This window comes from Orbilia oligospora (assembly GCF_000225545.1).
Source record: "Orbilia oligospora ATCC 24927 unplaced genomic scaffold scaffold00097, whole genome shotgun sequence".
NCBI lineage: Eukaryota > Fungi > Ascomycota > Orbiliomycetes > Orbiliales > Orbiliaceae > Orbilia > Orbilia oligospora.
The window spans coordinates 2,154,992-2,171,904 of NW_011645654.1; the positions used below are offsets into that span (position 1 = coordinate 2,154,992).

Below are 16,913 nucleotides of genomic sequence, written 5' to 3' on the forward strand. Positions count from 1 at the left end.
TTTTATGATTACAATCCCGTCTACTCTGAATTCGACCTTGTCGACCGCTTCCCTAGACAGCTTTAGTTAGTCAATGTGTAATTCGAAATGATCTTTCCCCCGACAATATCATTAATTAATAGAATCTTAAGGCCGTACTATACAAACGCACCAATTTATCAGAGGGCCTCCATCATGCCACAAACTATCTGAGCCCACCTTACATCAGAGCTAATATCATATAAAATACTGTCCACGGCTTAAGCTCAAAACTTTTATGGAGAAATTATTCTACTCTTTTCCAGCTTCCTTAGAGAAAAGAAGGATAGAAACGAAGGGAAAGCACCAAAAATAAGTACTAAAGGAAACAATTTACGAGGTTGAGAAAGTTGATCTTGTACAAGACCTACCACTACTACGCCAAACTCCGATGAACCTCCGAGCATAGAAAAGAAACGCTTCGCGCGATCATAAAAGCCCTCTCGACACGTTTATAGCTAAGAATTTCCAAAAATAGTGTCAAGGAGTCTTGATGAACCTTCCATAAAGCCGTATTCACCGACAATCACCTTGAAGAGATTTGACATTTGCTGGGTAACCCGTATTTCACCAGAGTCTACGAAGCCGTGCTAGTTAGATTTGAAATGAGCCTATGAAGGGCTGGAAGAGGAACGTACCGCCTGAAAGGACTTTAATATTCGCTGAAACATTACTATAACTTTCTCCAGTCGTCTTGACGTTGATGTGCCAATATAAGCAAACTTCGGTCTCGGATGAAATGGGCGCGTTCGAAAAAGCGTTTCGGCCCTGAAATGTCATCTTCCTTCGCGGCAGATTGGCAACAAGCAATCGCCGCGCAACTTTAGAGCCGTCTTCCGACGGCTGAGTTGGCTTTAAACTTGGCTCAGGCTGGGTAGTCGCTGGGATTAATTTGGGAAACTGGTTTTGCAAAAGGACCCAACATTCTGCCCGTCTCCTCGCTAGAGCGGCATATGAAGATATGGAATAAAGTGCTGTACTGATATTCCGTTCCGCAGAAAGCCTCGAAAGGGTGTGCCCCAGCTCCATCCGCGCCCAGTCGCTGCATTCAACTTTGAGACTATTAACGATAGGACCGGCTATCAGAACAACCTCCATGGTTGCTTTGAAATGTAGTAAACTTTCGTGAGAGTACCCCTGGAGAGAACGACTATTCAGGGAGCCCGGATTGAGGTCTTGTGCAGAATTGTTGTAGTTTGTAAATGTTAATGTAGATAGATCTCTCACCCCATATTGCGATGAAATCTCCGCTCGTGGCAGTGTAGAACGAAGGCCAGTCTCCAGTTCCCTGGCAACCTGGACCGTGGCTAAGTTACGGGTGATTTCCTCATCATTAACGTCAAGACACTGAGTGCTATGATAGGTAATTCTAGCATTAGCAACTGGCTTATGAACGGGAAAATGGCATACATACATGAAGCCGAAAATCTCGTTAGAAGGCGACACCGCCGCTTTTAGACCTTTCCCAATCGATGCCTTCCGCCTTTCCACAACTAATTCGTCCCCCAAGAGACTAACCTCCCGTTGAAGAGCCTCCCGGTGCTCAAGGAACATGCGATGACCCTTGTCTTTGATACTTGTGTATAAGGCAGGATAATAATGATCCGTAAGGTCCCTTGAGCTGTTCAGACGTAGTTTCCGTGTGGGGGACTCGGGTGTGCTCCCAAAATCAATTCCCTCATGATGCGCCTTTCGTTTTCCACTGCTGTATATTTCTTCGAGTCCTCTCTTGATGGTATCGGGAGATGCATGTCCTTGCTTCACAGTCGGCGGTAAGGGGGACTCATCGGTATCTTCAAATCCAATCGGGAAGGGTGGTGCCTTCGACAATCGTATGCCTTTATTCGTCATATGCAGATGACTCGGGTTGGTAGAGTCCTCATGTCGGTCAGATATTGTCAAATTTTCTGCTGCAGCTTCTGTCACAGCATCTATTCCAGCAGCAAGTCGCACCGTTCTACGAAGGCTATTCCCTCTATCGCTGTCCTTAATATAATTCTTCCGTGGCAACCCGTTGCTAGCATCCAACAATTGAGTGTTACGAAATGGATCAAACTCGTTGTCTACTAGTCGGTTTTGACTCTTTACTCTAGAGAGCGGTGGGCTAACATGTCCAGACAGGCTAGAAATTTTTGTACGTTTCGCAGGTGAATTCATAAATTGAAACGGTTGTCGGTCCCGTTTTGAAGAATATTCTGCAAAGGAAGCTGCCGTCAACCCGTCTCGGTCATTCTTTGAATTCAAAGCTTCAACGCCTTGTCGCGAATTATCCGTCGTCTGGTTGTCCGGGCTCATCGTTCAATTAGGGGTATTGGGATTGCCTGTTGCTTTGGTCTTTAGGTATGTCGGAATAATAGCGCATCGCTTAGTTTGATATGTTGTTGTGCAGGTGAGAGTTATAAAGCTTCAAAGAGGAGGAAGTTGATGTTGCATGGGTCACATGTAAACAAAAAGTGCCCACAAATTAGGAGCGTAACCAAAGTTATTCCCAAAAAGGTCTCTATATACAAAGCACTTCGGCCCACCGAATGCCATGGTCTAGCTAATCGAATACTTATTTATATACAGTAGAATACCCCCCAAAATGATATAGAATCAGTAAGCATATTAGGAATAATGCATTCCGAGGTGGAGGGTCGAGACTTTATATGCCCCAAAATTGGAAGATGTGCTATCAATCCGGCCGGCGCGGAGAGCCACCACTATTAGTGGCACTAGCCACGATACATACCCCAGTAAACCGTTGGAACCCCGGCTTACCTAGAGCGCAAAAATGAGCGCTGGCCAGGGACAGCCATGGATTGCTGAGGTCGGATGGTCACGTTGCTTCTAGTATTCCGGCTGGATACGATGGGCCCCAAAGGATGAACTTCAGAGTATTTCTCCAACGCCTCCAACACGCCACTAGCCACAACGTCACGAAGCTTCTCATCAGCTTTTGCTGCTTCATTGTTCGACTTGCGGACGGAAACATTTTGGAACACGTAGTTCAAAACCTATGTTTTTTTAGCCATGTTAGTATGGACATGACACTATTTTCCTGAATTAAACATACCTTGTCAAGAACTAGTCTAAACTGCAGAACGACCTTCAAGACACGCTCATCACTAATAGACACGGGAATCCAGCCGTCGAAGAGGAGCATATTTGTTTGTTGAGTGGGCTTCCCCCCAAAGAGCATGGCATTTAACACAGTATTTTGTGTGACATCGCGCATGTATGTTGACTTCCCATCGCTAGATCTCGCTTTTGTTCCAAACGATACAATAGTGTCCCTCGGTGGGCCTTGAACTTGGCCTCTGCCAGAGTAGTTCGTTGAGCCAGGGTGAATCATAACAAAATTCTCTTCCATCGTCCTAAATCCAAGACCACCCAAGGCAACGCCAACGTTGGGGTATGTGCCAGCCAAAGACAGCGCTTTTATGAGCGGTATTGATGCAGAATTTTCGTTTAATCGGGGATGACCATACTCTCCTTTAAAGCGTTGGTTTTTTTTTAAATAAGGAATAATACCTTCAGTGACAAGGATTTCTTCTATCTGGTTCGCCGTCTGATCAATAACGCGAAGTGCACCTCGATGAAGGAAGTTCTCCTCAGTGAACCTTGAAGTTGCAAACATGCTTTCGTTATCACGGCGTGTTCTCCACTCGCGGAAAGCATTGATAATTGCCATATGGTCACTCCCTGTACCTTTCGCGAAGGTTTTTTTAATTGCCTGTGCTTCCCTCTTTCTTTCCATTGGTGAAACGAAGAGTTCACGACTACCACTTGCCGCGCCCAGAATTATCATTGGATCGAGGCATTTGAAGATGACACCAAGCAAAATCATTTTCCCTAAAGCCGGCTCGACGGGCCTTTTCAGTTTAACCCCTATTAGCATCAAGAACAGGAACCTTCTCTAGATAGGTGGATTCACTTACATTGTAGCTAAAACCTTTCCAAGGTTCGTTAATGTCTCATCCTTCTCAAGAGCTCCAAGCCCTCTCAGCTGGCTTAGGGCAGCCTCTATAGAAGCAGACGAGGGGGGCTCTATTGCTTCAGAAAGAAATTGCGCGATTGGATCCTTGAACCCCTGCGCCCGGATGTCTAAGCATATCTCTTGGAGGTCGGATCGGAGAATTTCAGGGAGACTGGATGGTCGGAACTCAGTAAACCTCTCCTTCGTAAAAAGTGCATAATAATTGCCGTTGCGAACCCGGCCAGCTCTTCCCGCACGTTGTTTTGAATTCGACTTGCTAATCCATGTACATTGGAGTTTGGTAATCCTTGACGTCTGTTCGAACCTCTTTTCACGGAGCTTTCCGCTATCCACGACATATCTCACCTCGGGGATGGTAACCGATGTTTCTGCTATGTTCGTTGATAATATCACTTTCCTCTTTCCCGCGGCATTAGCATGGAAAACATCCATTTGTTGTTGGGGAAGCGACGAGTGCAATATGTCTATCCGGTAAGTATCAGAGTTTTGAAAATCAACCCCGAGGGGTGCACTAAGTCGAAGCATCTCATCTACGAGTTTAATCTCCGCCAACCCAGGAAGAAAGACCAGAATATCACCGGCGTCAGTTGTTTTCGCCAGATGGGCTATCACAATTGCGATAAGACCGCAAGGTGTCAACCCATCCTCCTTTTCATTCGAAACCATTACTTCGCCATCATCCCCGACAATCGCTTTACGTTTCCAATCAATAAAAGAGTCGTCTTCGGGCATAGAGATATTTCGAGACGCTTGTGTCAGTTGAAGTGGAGACACCTTCGCCCTATATTTAGATTCCAATTCAAGATAATCTCGAGTGTCGGGGTCCCGAAGAAGTTTTAGATCGCTAGCAGAATATTGAGCAGCGAGCATTGATTGGACTTCGTCAAGGAAATATTCAGCGACTGGAAAGGTTCGACCGGGTACGGACAAGGACGGACAATCTTTTAATCGCCCGTTCTCTTGCATTTTAGCAAAATACCCAGCAAAAAGCTCTGTATTCATCGTGGCGCTCATCAAGACCACTTTAATTGGAGAGAGACCCTGCTGCTCTCGCTGGCGCATTACCCGTTTTAGGAGGACCATCAAAAAATCAATCTGTATATCTCTTTCGTGTACCTCATCAATCAAGATGTGCGAAACCCCCCTCAAGGCAACTTCAGCATTTGAGCGAAGCTGTTGGAGAAGTATTCCAGTCGTACAGAAGTTTATACTCCCGTTTGGTGCCGCAACTTTAGAATCAAACCGGACGTGGTATCCGATCGTTTTGCGAAGAGGCTCGTTTCTTTCTTCTGCGACACGTTGAGCTACCGATGTAGCTGCAATCCTACGTGGCTGTGTACAAATGATATTACATAAGGCCCCTTCACCGCCTTTGACCGCATCTTCAAGCAGGATCTGGGGTACCTGGGCTAAAAATTCATGTCAGCCAGTTCCAGCTAGTTTCGGCTGGCGCAGGGAGAAAACAGGGAAAGAATGTTTAAAACAGTTGGGTTGTAACCAAGGGTAGGCTATATGCTCTTCTTACTGGTTTTTCCACTTCCAGTCGCTCCCACAATAATGCTAACAGGATTGTTTTTGACAATACCCAGAACTTGGGCAGCGTGTTGATTCATTGGTAAGTCCGCCCGTTTCGTTCTCAATTCTTCGAGACTCTGGTCGGCGTTGTAGGCAAGATACTCATCCAATAATTCTTGGCTTCTCATTTTTACTGCGTGGTTGCTCGGGGGCGACCAGCCAAAACTCCGGCTCTTCGTTGCGTTATCATTTTCCCGAGAAGTCAAGTCAGAATATTCGCGAGGTATCCCAATTCTTCGAACCATATTAACCGTATCCACCATCGGTTGTAAATAGTCCCACCGAGACCGAAACCATATTGGTGATAGAGGCTTCAATACTTCACCTTTGCCAGCCCGCAGTGCTTCGATGAAGTTTACAAATATCTCCGGATGTACCTCTCGTAACTTCAGGGCAGCAACGAAGTAAGCAAGTGTTTCGGTAGCCTTTTTAGAAGCACCGTGAACTACTTGCCCAAGCGGTTCACCATCGATCAGTGCCTGAAGGGAGTGCATCCCCGGGACCCGTAAAAGCTTTTCGGTCGGGATAATACAATCGTATTTTGTAATCTTCCCTTGTTGTTTGCAAATATCGAGGAACTGCCGAGCATTAGAAGAATTGAGAGAAAGAACATTCTTGACCTGAAGATTCGACTCAGAGTTTTGAGCATGCCATTGTTCAGCTTGCTTTTTGAACAATAAACAGGCAATAGTATCCCCCAATACAGCATCGCGGTGCCGTACCACAATTTTGATATTCTGTTGCGGGAAATTTAACATTATTTCGTGTTGTCTATTCCGGGGTACCCGCCTGTAGTGAAATTCAGGAGTCCCATTGTATGCCGCACAGTATTCGTAAACTTCAAGTTTGGAGTCCTTTTCCTTCTTCAAAACCTCGGAAGTAATCTCGCCTTTGTCATACGTAGTTCCCATAACTTGTTCTGGGCCGATCTGCTGGTGGATTTGACAAGCAATATGCAACCAAGCAACACTTTGAGCAGCCGACTGAGCAAAATTAGTATTAGCAATTGGCACCGTGGGTCACTATGCAGGAAGGAATGGGTAGCTAGAGAATATATCACCTGTGTTTCAGCTGCTCCGTATCCTACAAAACTGGTTGGAGCATCTTCAATTTGCATTTTTCCTGTTGCTCGAACGTGGTGGACGACATTTCCCCTTGATGTTCTGGAACTGCTTCCGAAAATCGAGACTTTAGTGAACCTGCCAGTATCTAGAAGAAGGATCAGGGGTGAGGCACGCATGCGGGAGTATTCTCCATTGGCTGGGATTCTGAACTCGGAGAGTAGATCAGCTTTCGTTCGATATAGATGAAGATCGTGTGGTAGTTGTTGATCCGCTTTATTTTTATTTTTTGTCGATTTATTAGAGTGATCATGTTGGGGTGTATGGCGTGAACTTGAGCTGCCTATGCCTTTTTTTGCATTGGCCTTCAGCTTCGCAAAATTGCCCTTTTTTCCAGAAGCAATTTGCCTCGAAGTCGGCTTAGTGGGAGGGATAGAAGAAGGTGATGGCGCAGCACGTGGCTTTCCCTTTCCTCCCGAGCGATGGGTGGATGAAAAGAACATGTTATTTGAGGCGCGGGCGCCGAGGGGTAGTTCCGATTGGGTGGAATAGGAAGGACATAATGAGTATGGAGTCGCAGCTACAGAGTTTAGACTTCTGTGTAGGCTGCTGCGGGCAACGATCCGGAGTTGTAGTCGATGGTATGATGGGGATGCTCTTCGCCCAAGGGACTAGTCAGATACAAGGTGTAAGCGCCTTCTTCTTTCTTCCTTCCGTCTATGACGAGTGGTATTGGGACTAACGGATAGGAAGGAGCCCTGCATCACAGGAATATATTGTGATGCCCCTTAGCCACTGTACTTCGTTAAAGAATCAGAGCTGGCACTGCACTAGGGTTATTCTAGAGCCGTAGAATCTTTTCCCGCATATCCTTGAGTCGAAGTGTCGCTGGGGGGTTTGGAGGGAGAGGACTCGAGAAGGAAAGAAAAATCGCTCCAGTCGGCCCCTAGGATGGTAGCTATGCCTTCGTAGTTGGCAACCTAAAAAAAATAGATTAGGAAGTATTGAGGTCGGGAGGTCCGGACGGTCTGGTTGTCGCTTGTGGAATCAAATTGATGGGACGAAGAAAACTCGAATTTCTTGTTACGAAATTTCCTCAAAGAAGAATAGAGAAGCAACATTCAATTGGCTTGGCAGACTAACGGGTGTCACGACTGCCAAGACATGGCTACACGCGAGACCCCTACCTACCATACGTCGTCGGTAACCAGGGAGCAAGAAGCACCTGCACTTCCAGCTGGCTTCACGGGATCGCGCTTGATCCCCCATACTTACCACCTGTACTCACCTCCAGGATACAGCCACTCCTGCAGGATATCGTAGCATCGCTGGCCCTGTGACAACAAGCGAAATATTGCCATAGTGTAAGTAATCCACGTATGATTTAGTTTACCGCCCTTCTTGCTAACCTATAAAATCCGGGGCCTAACCCCTCCGTTCAACACGAGATATCGATAGTAGGCCCGCCTCGGTATCTCCAAAAGTTCGCCAAGAAGAATTTGTCGAGATCCCAAGGTTCATCTCCTATCCGAAATCAACCGATCAAAAACACTTTTCTAAAGGCAGGCTATAATCTTCTTTATTTAGTCTGGTTGCTACACGTGCATCGCATAGTTGATTCCGACCTCAAAGATTGAGGATCCGAGTATCAACTCTCCGCTATTTTAGAAATGGGCGGGTGGCTTTCACGTCTATCTGCTTTGGCAGGGTGGGGCAAGAAAGAAGTTAGGATTTTGATTCTTGGGCTGGTACGTATTAACCTATCATGTCGCAAATATCGTCCTTCGACATTAGAAACTTGTTTTAACATCGTCATCATTATCGATTATAGGATAATGCTGGCAAGACTACTTTATTGTACAGATTGAAGGTTATAGGCTAGCCCGGTCTCCATCCTTCAAGTGGAATTTCCGCACAGTATACTCGCGGTGGTAAACGCTAACAATCAACAGATCGGCGAAGTTGTGACGACCGTCCCTACCATTGGATTCAACGTTGAAAGCGTCACATATAAGAATCTTAACTTCAATGTCTGGGTGCGTATTTGAGTAAAGGTTTGCGTACGATATTGAAAGACTTAGAGTTCGTTGCTAACTGGCAAAATCTCTAAATCAGGATCTGGGTATGTAATCTACGGTTGTCTCTGCTCAAATGCATGCAAATAGCTAAATAGATACTATTAGGCGGGCAGACGAGCATCCGACCGTCAGTTCCCCCAGGAAAGGGGAGCACTGCTCCTAGTTGGCGATGTGCGCACCACTGCTGACGACGGGATCACTCATTTTTAGGTATTGGAGGTGCTATTACGCAAATACTGCGGCCGTTATATTTGTTGTCGATGCCACGGATAAAGACCGACTCTCGACAGCTAGTGAAGAGCTTCAGGCTATGCTAAACGAAGAGGAGCTGAGGGAAGCAGCACTTTTGGTCTTTGCCAACAAGCAAGACCAGCCTGGGGCTCTAGGCGCTGGCGAAATCTCCACAATTTTGGAACTCCCGAAGCTAAAAGACCGAAGTTGGAGCATTGTCGCATGTAGCGCTGTTACAAACTTGGGTAAGATCTGTGTCTGTAAACACATCGAGACTAGGCCTAGCTGATAGTTCTCTGATAGGTATTAACGAGGGGATGGATTGGCTTGTGCAGACTGTCCACGAGGGGCAGTGAGCAATCAAAAATGCAGGCCTTCAAAGCTGTAGCTGCTGGGAAACCCTCAGGAAACGACTTGTATGTATGTCGCCTCAGCGTTAGATGACTGCTACGAAGCTAAGACAGTATTTGTGAATATTGTTATTAGTGCACAGTATGAGGTTACTGAGAGTATTGCCATAATTATGGGAAGTGTAGTTTCAGGTCCTTCAGAATAAATTTGTGGTGACCGTCTAACGTAGTTTCTCTGTTTTCTTGATATCTCTCTATATACACAACTTGCCAGAACACGAGGCTTGGTTCTGTGAGCTCGGAAGACTAGCTAAACCCTAGTCTTATATCGCTAAATCCTAGTTATTCGAAAATAGTAAAACAATGTCAACAATGTTCACTTACGCAGCTAGTATAAGTCTTCTTATTGGAATGGGCTCTATCCTTTTTGTAAACACAGATATATGTACTAGGTACTTAGGTATGATATATGTCTGTTATGTACTACTTACCTAAGTATATAAGGTATAAAGTAAAGTAAAGTATTGGCAGTAAATGGCTGCTGACTCAAAGAATACTAGGCACTTACCTATTGCTTAAGCAAGTACCTAATAAGTACTACTTAAGTACTATAAGTAGTCAGCAATAGTACCCGTACTACTTCAATACCTCGGGACCTAACTAGGTCATTACACATACACGACACAGAGAGAGAGAGTTCGTATCACGTGACTGAAATATTGTTTGTATCCATACCAAGGAACTGTGACTGCTTTTCCGGAACCGCATAGACAACTCCCGATTATTTGATATTGATGTGAGGATATCGCCCAATAGTTAGAATTGGCTCCAGTATCGTACGCTCTAATAGCCTCATCAACAATCTTAATTACTATCCAGCTGGGCTCATAGTTGCCAGCTGTGCTTGGTTCAGGAAATTTCTGAGCTGTTGCTTTCGTCGTTTTAGATTTGCCCTTTGTCCTTTCCACCACCGTTTAAGTGTGTGTGTGCGTGTGTGTGTGGTTTTTATTCCTTTGGCGGGTGTTTTTTGGTGTTTCTTGTCTTTTCTTTTCTTTTTTTGGCCTTTTTTTTTTTTTTGCCTGGCCCTAAACTCAACCACCAAACCACAAACCTCCTCACATTCAACATCAAGATCCTCTTTGTGTAGCGTCGACATAGGCACAAAACTCGGCACCACCGACCTTTATTATCGAGTTCCCAGAACCTCTACCGCCCGACCATACTTACGCTCTGTTATAACCTCAGAAGTGAATCTTCTATTCCCCCAAAATGACCATCAAGCGTACGTCCCATCGTTCCACAAGGATACTCGATCAACCGGCATTCTCGAGAAGGATAAAATATAAAAATATACTAAACGAAATACTGGCTAACAATATTACCCAGACAATCAACAACTTCCTAATAACCATTTCCGAAAGCATTGGCAGGAACGTGTCAGAGTTCACTTCGACCAGGTGGGTACTTAACTTTGCATATCTAAATGAGCCTAGGGAAATTCGCATACTGAAATTCTCAACAGCCTGGACGCAAACTTCGTCGACGACAGGCCCGCCTGTCCAAAGCTGCCGCCGTTGCTCCGCGCCCAGTTGACAAGTTAAGACCAATCGTTCGATGCCCAACCGTCAAATATAACCGTCGAGTTCGCCCAGGCCGCGGGTTCACCCTTGAAGAGCTCAAGGTAGGCACCAGGCCCCAATACCCTAATAGACTGATTGTTAACTGTTTAAAAAAAACGGGAACTCGCAGGCTGCCGCTATCCCACGAAAACTTGCTTTGACTATTGGTATTCCCGTCGATCACCGACGTCAAAATCGCTCGGAGGAAGGACTTGCTGTCAATGTCGAGAGGCTCAAGGGATACAAGGATAAGCTTATCCTTTTCCCACGACACATTGGGCGACCGAAGAAGGGCGATGCAACTAAGGAGGATGTAGCTGCAGCTCGTAGCGCGAAGGTGCAAGCAACTTCGGCATTATTCCCAATCACTGGGGTCGACAAAGCTATTAAGGAACGTAGCATTACTTCAGAGGAGAAGGACACGAGCGCTTACAGGAAACTCAGACTGGCCAGGAGTGATGCCAAGTACGTCGGTGCCCGAGAAAAGCGTGCCAAGGCAAAGGCGGAGGCGGAGGCTGCCAGCAAGAAATAAAGCTGGTGTGACCTTTTAGTTTTTCCCGTTTTTACAATGCCTTATTTTTATTTTTTTTTCAGCTTTATTTCCGCTCGCAGGTTTATCTCGCATTACGTGTCAATGGGTTTCTTTAATATTCTTTTTGTGTTCTTGACTAACAAACGGATCCCGACGCCCTCATCACTTCACCTCACTGCTTGCCATACCCTTACGGCAAATTACACATCCTCTCTTTTGTCTCAACAGATGTATAAAGCTCACGTATATCTGTTTCTTTGTTCTACCTTTTTAGGTAGGCTTCCCTCTACATTTCTAGACAACTCTCGAGGGCCAGGGCCCTCAATGTATGTTACACTAACACTCCTGCATGGTCGCCACGAGGCTTCATTTCCTGGACACTTCTTTGTCGTAGTAACTTCTAAACTATACACAAATCAGCCCACCCACCTTGTCTCCGTAACTGACCGCTCACCGGCTAACGCTGATACGGAGAAGACAACCCCCTTGATGCATTTTTACGTTCGCCTAGCCGTAGCCAGATGCCCACTCAATTTCCTCAGCACTCCAAACTAAATTTTTCCTTCGGGCGCGGTAGTTGTGTACACTCATGGAAACTGCCCTAAGATTTATCCAACTAAATTTAGACATATATAAGCTACAAGCGAGCTCTTAATTTACGCCCAATGTCTCTTTGATTAAAGCATCAGTGACTTCCTGGCCGTCGAGGAACTGCTGAAACAGTGTTGTATAATTTCGTGGTGCTTCAAATGTCTGCTGATGGGTTAGAAAGGCGGGGGCATTTGGCCAGATCTTAGACTCACATTATGCTTGAGGAATCCTGATAGAAAAATGAACACATTTTCCCTGTCTTTCTGAGATTGCATGCTTGCATTTGAATCGAGACGCTCAGGACCTGGGCGTGATTTTTCTGGCGGCGTGAGCTCTGGGAAATTTGATCTGTCACTCTTTTGATAGATGGCTTGTCTAAGGACTTGGAAAAATCTCTCCGGGAGTGTAAGATCCGCTACAGCGCTCGCCCCTCTCGGAGTTTGAACACACAAAGCCAGTGCAAACCAGCCCTCGGAAGCTATCACTGGCCATTTGTCTTGGATTAACATATCAATCACCGGCTCGAGAATGAGAGGAGACATATCACTAATTTTGTGTTGAAGGGAAATCCTAGTCGGGTGAGCAGAGGGCAGCTTTGCCGCTTCCCTTAAAATCGATACTACTATTCGACCAATCTCCATCCTGATTGGGACTTCTGTATTTTTGGTGTATAATTGAAGTATATGTTCTATCGCAGATAAGCTAGCGTCGTATTCAAGCGGTAGAAACAGACATTCCGCATTTCCAGCTAAGGTAAGAAACGCAAACGAAAGTTAGTAGCGGAAACCAATGTGGGAAGACTAGATACGAACGTGATGCGGCTACCAATATTCGAATCAAACTAAGCCCCATATGTTGTACTTCCACCATCACGGAAGCAAGATAAAATTTATGGCAGCATTGAAGAATCCCTGCCTGAATGACTGACTCCCGGATAGCTGGGGAACCAATGACGAGATTTTTTAGAGCACCACCTACTGCATGTAGCACGCCAATCTGGGTTTGTTCCTTCAGAACGTTCACCAGAGATAGGTGTGGCTGATATTCGCGTACCAGCACATTGCAGGTTTCAGCGTCTCTTGCCATGTTGCCTAGGATCAAGGCTGCGCATGTCAGAAGGTTTGAGTCACTCGAAGCAAGCAACTGAACTATTGAATTTAAAAATGCTGATCCGGCAGGGAATTGATCCTGAAACGATTCGGACGCAGATATTTCGGATACGGTGGTAATGGTGGAGCTTCGGGAACTGCGAATAAGTCGTGTCACGTCTTCTTTATCGATCTCATCCGGGAGCTCCGGATTATTAGATAACTGATCCTCCCAATATTGCAATCTCGCCATCAACTTGATGTAATTTAAAATTGGGCTGGGATCCGAGTTGAATGCCTCGGTATACTCTTCTTTGTGCAATGCAAGCAGACAGCTTAAGATGATGTAGAAAATATCAAACTGGATGGTTGGATAGGTCGCCCAGTCAAGTAGCAAAGTAATAAGCCCGCTAGCTTTGTCACCAAGAGGTATATCTAAAAGATACATCCGTTAGCTAAATGCAAACCCCGAACCGATTAATCCAAGGGGGTAGACCACGCTTAGAAGTTAACGGAGAGTACAAACCTGATTGGAGAACCAGTTCTAGGCACCGGAGGGCATACTCTATGACAAGAAGCTGTTTTTTATCTTCTTCGTGGAGTATTTTGGTCACGAGATCCACTAAGCCATGCTTAAACGCATGCCTTTGGGCAGGTTCTAAAGTCAAGTAGGTGTTAGAAGCCAGCACTGGTTTGTTCGCGCGATCTCAGCAGAAATAATATACCATATTCATTCATGAAGTTAAATATCACGACCATCACTAAAGGCTGTAGTGGCAACGCTGCGGCGGTGACGCAGGTCAGCTTCTCGTAACATTCGGTTTCAATGACGATGTCGCGATTCGAATCTGGGGGGGGGTCAGCTATTTATTGGCATTCATTTGTAGTGGGATTAACAACCATTGTCTGCGCAGCAGTTTCCTATCAACCTTAATTTCTGCTTTAAGGTATTTTCAGGTTCTTCTGGATGAAGACTGTGTGAGCAAGTAGCAAGCAGCCCCGCCTGCCCAAATATGTCTCGCCACTCAACTAAATATCTCGCCCTCAGCAAACCGAAACCTAAAAGAGATGGCCAGTGCGGGATATTAACCCTGGCGGGCGGCGTCGGCAAGCATTTCTAGAACCTGCCGCATAGTGTCTTCATTGCAAGCGTCTCCTCGGATGGTTGAAGCTAACTTCAGAATCAATCCTTCTTCCAAAGTTTGAGAACCGGAGAGCGCTTCCGCTAACTGAGGCAGAATGCTGGCCGTTAGAGAGCCCGTCATTATGTCAACGATTAGTTATGAATCGTGCTGCTTTTGGTTCGGATACATTTGCAAATATTCGAGACCGGTGAATAGTGATAATCGACGACGTGGCGGTTGTAGTACTTACATAGCCTGAAGCACCTGGCAATCCCGACAAATTCAAAAATGCAAATGAAATCACAGGTGCCAAGGCTCAGAATATTGTGTTGTTTGGGTGATACGTGGTGGAATTCGCGCGCAAAGGACACGAGCATCCTTTTGGACCAAAATCCATACACTCAATGCAGCAAGTTTCTCCAATCGCATACGACATTACGATACAATATCACTTAACTTGAGTACATACTGTAATCATTGATTACAGCATCCCACCTAGCCCGGCAATTTATATTATCGCAATTCTACTCGGCAGCCATGACCCGCGCCCAGCAGACGGTTTCGGGGGGCTTGTTGTTCTCATCGGTTTGTTCCCACTATTGACATCCAAACCTTCTACCCTTGGTTCTCCTTAGCTGACCATCCACCAGCTGTATCTTGCCTGCTACTTGCAGTTGATCCCGTTCCCGCCGGTTATCCAAGAACAAATTATTCCAGTGGTGGGTTTGCCATAGTCACCTTGGCTCCTATTTCAATACCTGACAAAATTATATCATATAGTTTCCATTTTGGTTACTCGTGTCCTTCGGGGCATACCTACTGTTCACCCTCGGATGGGGAATCTTAACTTTCAAAGACAAGGAGAACGCTTACAGGGAATTGATACTAGTAACTAACGCTCCTTGAACCCCTCTAACAGCACCATATTGATACTAACTTGGAATTAGGAGATCGATCAAGCGAAAAAAGAACTAAGAGCGAAGGGGGTAGATGTAGATTAAGAAGCTTGATATTCGCAGTACACTCAGTCTTTTTTTTTAGGAACTATCGCGACGAATCGAGTTGGAAAACTTTGGCCGCGGTTGTTGTTGTTATTGTTGTTGTAAGGCTATTTTTACCTACTCACCGACATGAAAGGCACTTGAAGCTTTGCTCTTTTGAGAATTCCTAGACTTGATAGCCTTCTCAGTATCCATAAAGACTCGTATACCAATCGGAATATCATCTAAACCCTCCCACAGACTCGGTCCAGCGATGACGTCCCGACCTTCACTCTGATTGTTATCTTTGTGAAACTCTCCGTTCACGACGCTTCCCAAACTGGCAGCCCTACCCCCAGGTACCATCGAAAGCAAAACACCTCCAGATTGGCGTTTAAGGGCCTTTTGCGCCCGGGTATTGGCAGCCGCCCATTCTTCAAGATCCTCGCGAAAGACATCCCAAACTGCGAAAGACGTAATGGCATTAGGTTTCGGGCTTATACTTTTTTTTTCAAGCTTTGGTTTTTAAAAATCGCAAATGTCCGGTAGCATACGTACCACAGTTCACGCAGCCACTCATACAACAGTTGTCTGGCTCTTTGGGTTTTGGCGGTACTGAAACACCTGCTATTATCTGCGCTTTATCATCCGCATTATGGGTGCGCACACGCAGAGGCCCCACGAGACGGCTTCCAAATACAAGTTGAGCACGGGTCGGATAGTTCTCTTGGCCGACTTGTGGTGTCAGATCTGAGGCTGCTTTCTGTATATGATGACCTCTACCACTGGGCGGATAGTACGCAGGATGATCCGATGGCGTTTGTGGGTGCTCGAGCAAAACTATAAGAGAAAAGGAACGCAAAAAACGTTGTTACAAACATAAGTAAAACGGACCAACCGCATAAGTCAGGAGCCACCAGGGTAGTTAGGTAAGTAGTTAGGTATGTAGGTAGGTATATATACGCTGATAAAAGCCCGTGAGGGGGAACGCTTGTGTCGCAAGGCCGTTGGCTCTGAGCCTTGGCCAAACACCGAATTCTGTAGTCGTATATGTCGTATGTTCTAGAAGGACCCCCGAAAACGCAAGACTCCTGAGTGCAGGAACGATGCGAAATACTGTCCGGACGGATTTCATGGAGCTGTTAGAGGCTTCACTGTGTTTACCAGAGGAGATGCAGAAGCAAGCATGTGGTCTTTTGCGGTGTGATGATACATGTATGCACGTTAGGTAGGTACTTAGAGGTAGGTACTGAGTTAGTAGGTAAGTACTTAGTAAGTATATATGGAAATAATATTAATTGGCAGCATCTTGGTGTGCTTGACGCCAAAGCCTCGGCTAAGGCCCAATCCAGCGCAGGCATACAGAAGCAGGCACCTATTACACGAATGCATACAATCGGACCTCAATGCAATACAGCGTAGTCGGAATTAGCAAAGACCGGAACGTCACTGTGCCTGTTAGGTATGACCGGTACCTATTATGTATAAGGTATGTACTTGATATCCTCTCTCAAACGCCAGCTTTGAGAGTCACGTCTCCGTGATCAATCAGTAATATCGTTTCTCAGATCAATCAATCATCGCCAATGAATCCCAATTACCATTTCGGTCTGGGTCTTGAGAACCTCTGGTTTCCTTAATTCTGGGGTCTCCTTTGAACCAATCTTACACACTTAATTTCTTCTGC

At 45.7% G+C, this 16,913-nt stretch overlaps 5 protein-coding genes across 5 annotated transcripts; 2 read left to right on the forward strand and 3 right to left on the reverse strand.

Annotated features, from left to right (window-relative positions):
• Nucleotides 1-476: 476 nt before the first annotated feature.
• On the reverse strand, nucleotides 477-2,313 carry AOL_s00097g639 (uncharacterized protein; the record flags this gene model as incomplete). The annotated part of the gene is made up of 3 exons (XM_011126472.1): nucleotides 477-595; nucleotides 657-1,372; nucleotides 1,433-2,313. 3 exons carry the CDS (start codon nucleotides 2,311-2,313, stop codon nucleotides 477-479), a joined length of 1,716 nt encoding a protein of 571 aa, XP_011124774.1.
• A 379-nt stretch (nucleotides 2,314-2,692) lies between these two features.
• Nucleotides 2,693-7,397, reverse strand: AOL_s00097g640 (uncharacterized protein; the record flags this gene model as incomplete). Its single annotated transcript, XM_011126473.1, has 7 exons — nucleotides 2,693-2,720; nucleotides 2,779-3,014; nucleotides 3,074-3,872; nucleotides 3,939-5,406; nucleotides 5,523-6,555; nucleotides 6,633-7,304; nucleotides 7,377-7,397. The coding sequence occupies 7 exons, from the start codon at nucleotides 7,395-7,397 to the stop codon at nucleotides 2,693-2,695; spliced, it is 4,257 nt and encodes a 1,418-aa protein (XP_011124775.1).
• Nucleotides 7,398-8,303: 906 nt separating this feature from the next.
• AOL_s00097g641 (uncharacterized protein) lies at nucleotides 8,304-9,231 on the forward strand (the record flags this gene model as incomplete). The annotated part of the gene is made up of 6 exons (XM_011126474.1): nucleotides 8,304-8,381; nucleotides 8,465-8,503; nucleotides 8,586-8,669; nucleotides 8,749-8,755; nucleotides 8,817-8,838; nucleotides 8,922-9,231. 6 exons carry the CDS (start codon nucleotides 8,304-8,306, stop codon nucleotides 9,229-9,231), a joined length of 540 nt encoding a protein of 179 aa, XP_011124776.1.
• A 1,330-nt stretch (nucleotides 9,232-10,561) lies between these two features.
• Nucleotides 10,562-11,443, forward strand: AOL_s00097g642 (uncharacterized protein; the record flags this gene model as incomplete). The annotated part of the gene is made up of 4 exons (XM_011126475.1): nucleotides 10,562-10,574; nucleotides 10,679-10,749; nucleotides 10,815-10,973; nucleotides 11,042-11,443. 4 exons carry the CDS (start codon nucleotides 10,562-10,564, stop codon nucleotides 11,441-11,443), a joined length of 645 nt encoding a protein of 214 aa, XP_011124777.1.
• Nucleotides 11,444-12,094: 651 nt separating this feature from the next.
• Nucleotides 12,095-16,361, reverse strand: AOL_s00097g643 (uncharacterized protein; the record flags this gene model as incomplete). Its single annotated transcript, XM_011126476.1, has 8 exons — nucleotides 12,095-12,196; nucleotides 12,247-12,782; nucleotides 12,847-13,557; nucleotides 13,649-13,780; nucleotides 13,848-13,970; nucleotides 15,373-15,690; nucleotides 15,785-16,066; nucleotides 16,190-16,361. 8 exons carry the CDS (start codon nucleotides 16,359-16,361, stop codon nucleotides 12,095-12,097), a joined length of 2,376 nt encoding a protein of 791 aa, XP_011124778.1.
• Nucleotides 16,362-16,913: the final 552 nt, after the last annotated feature.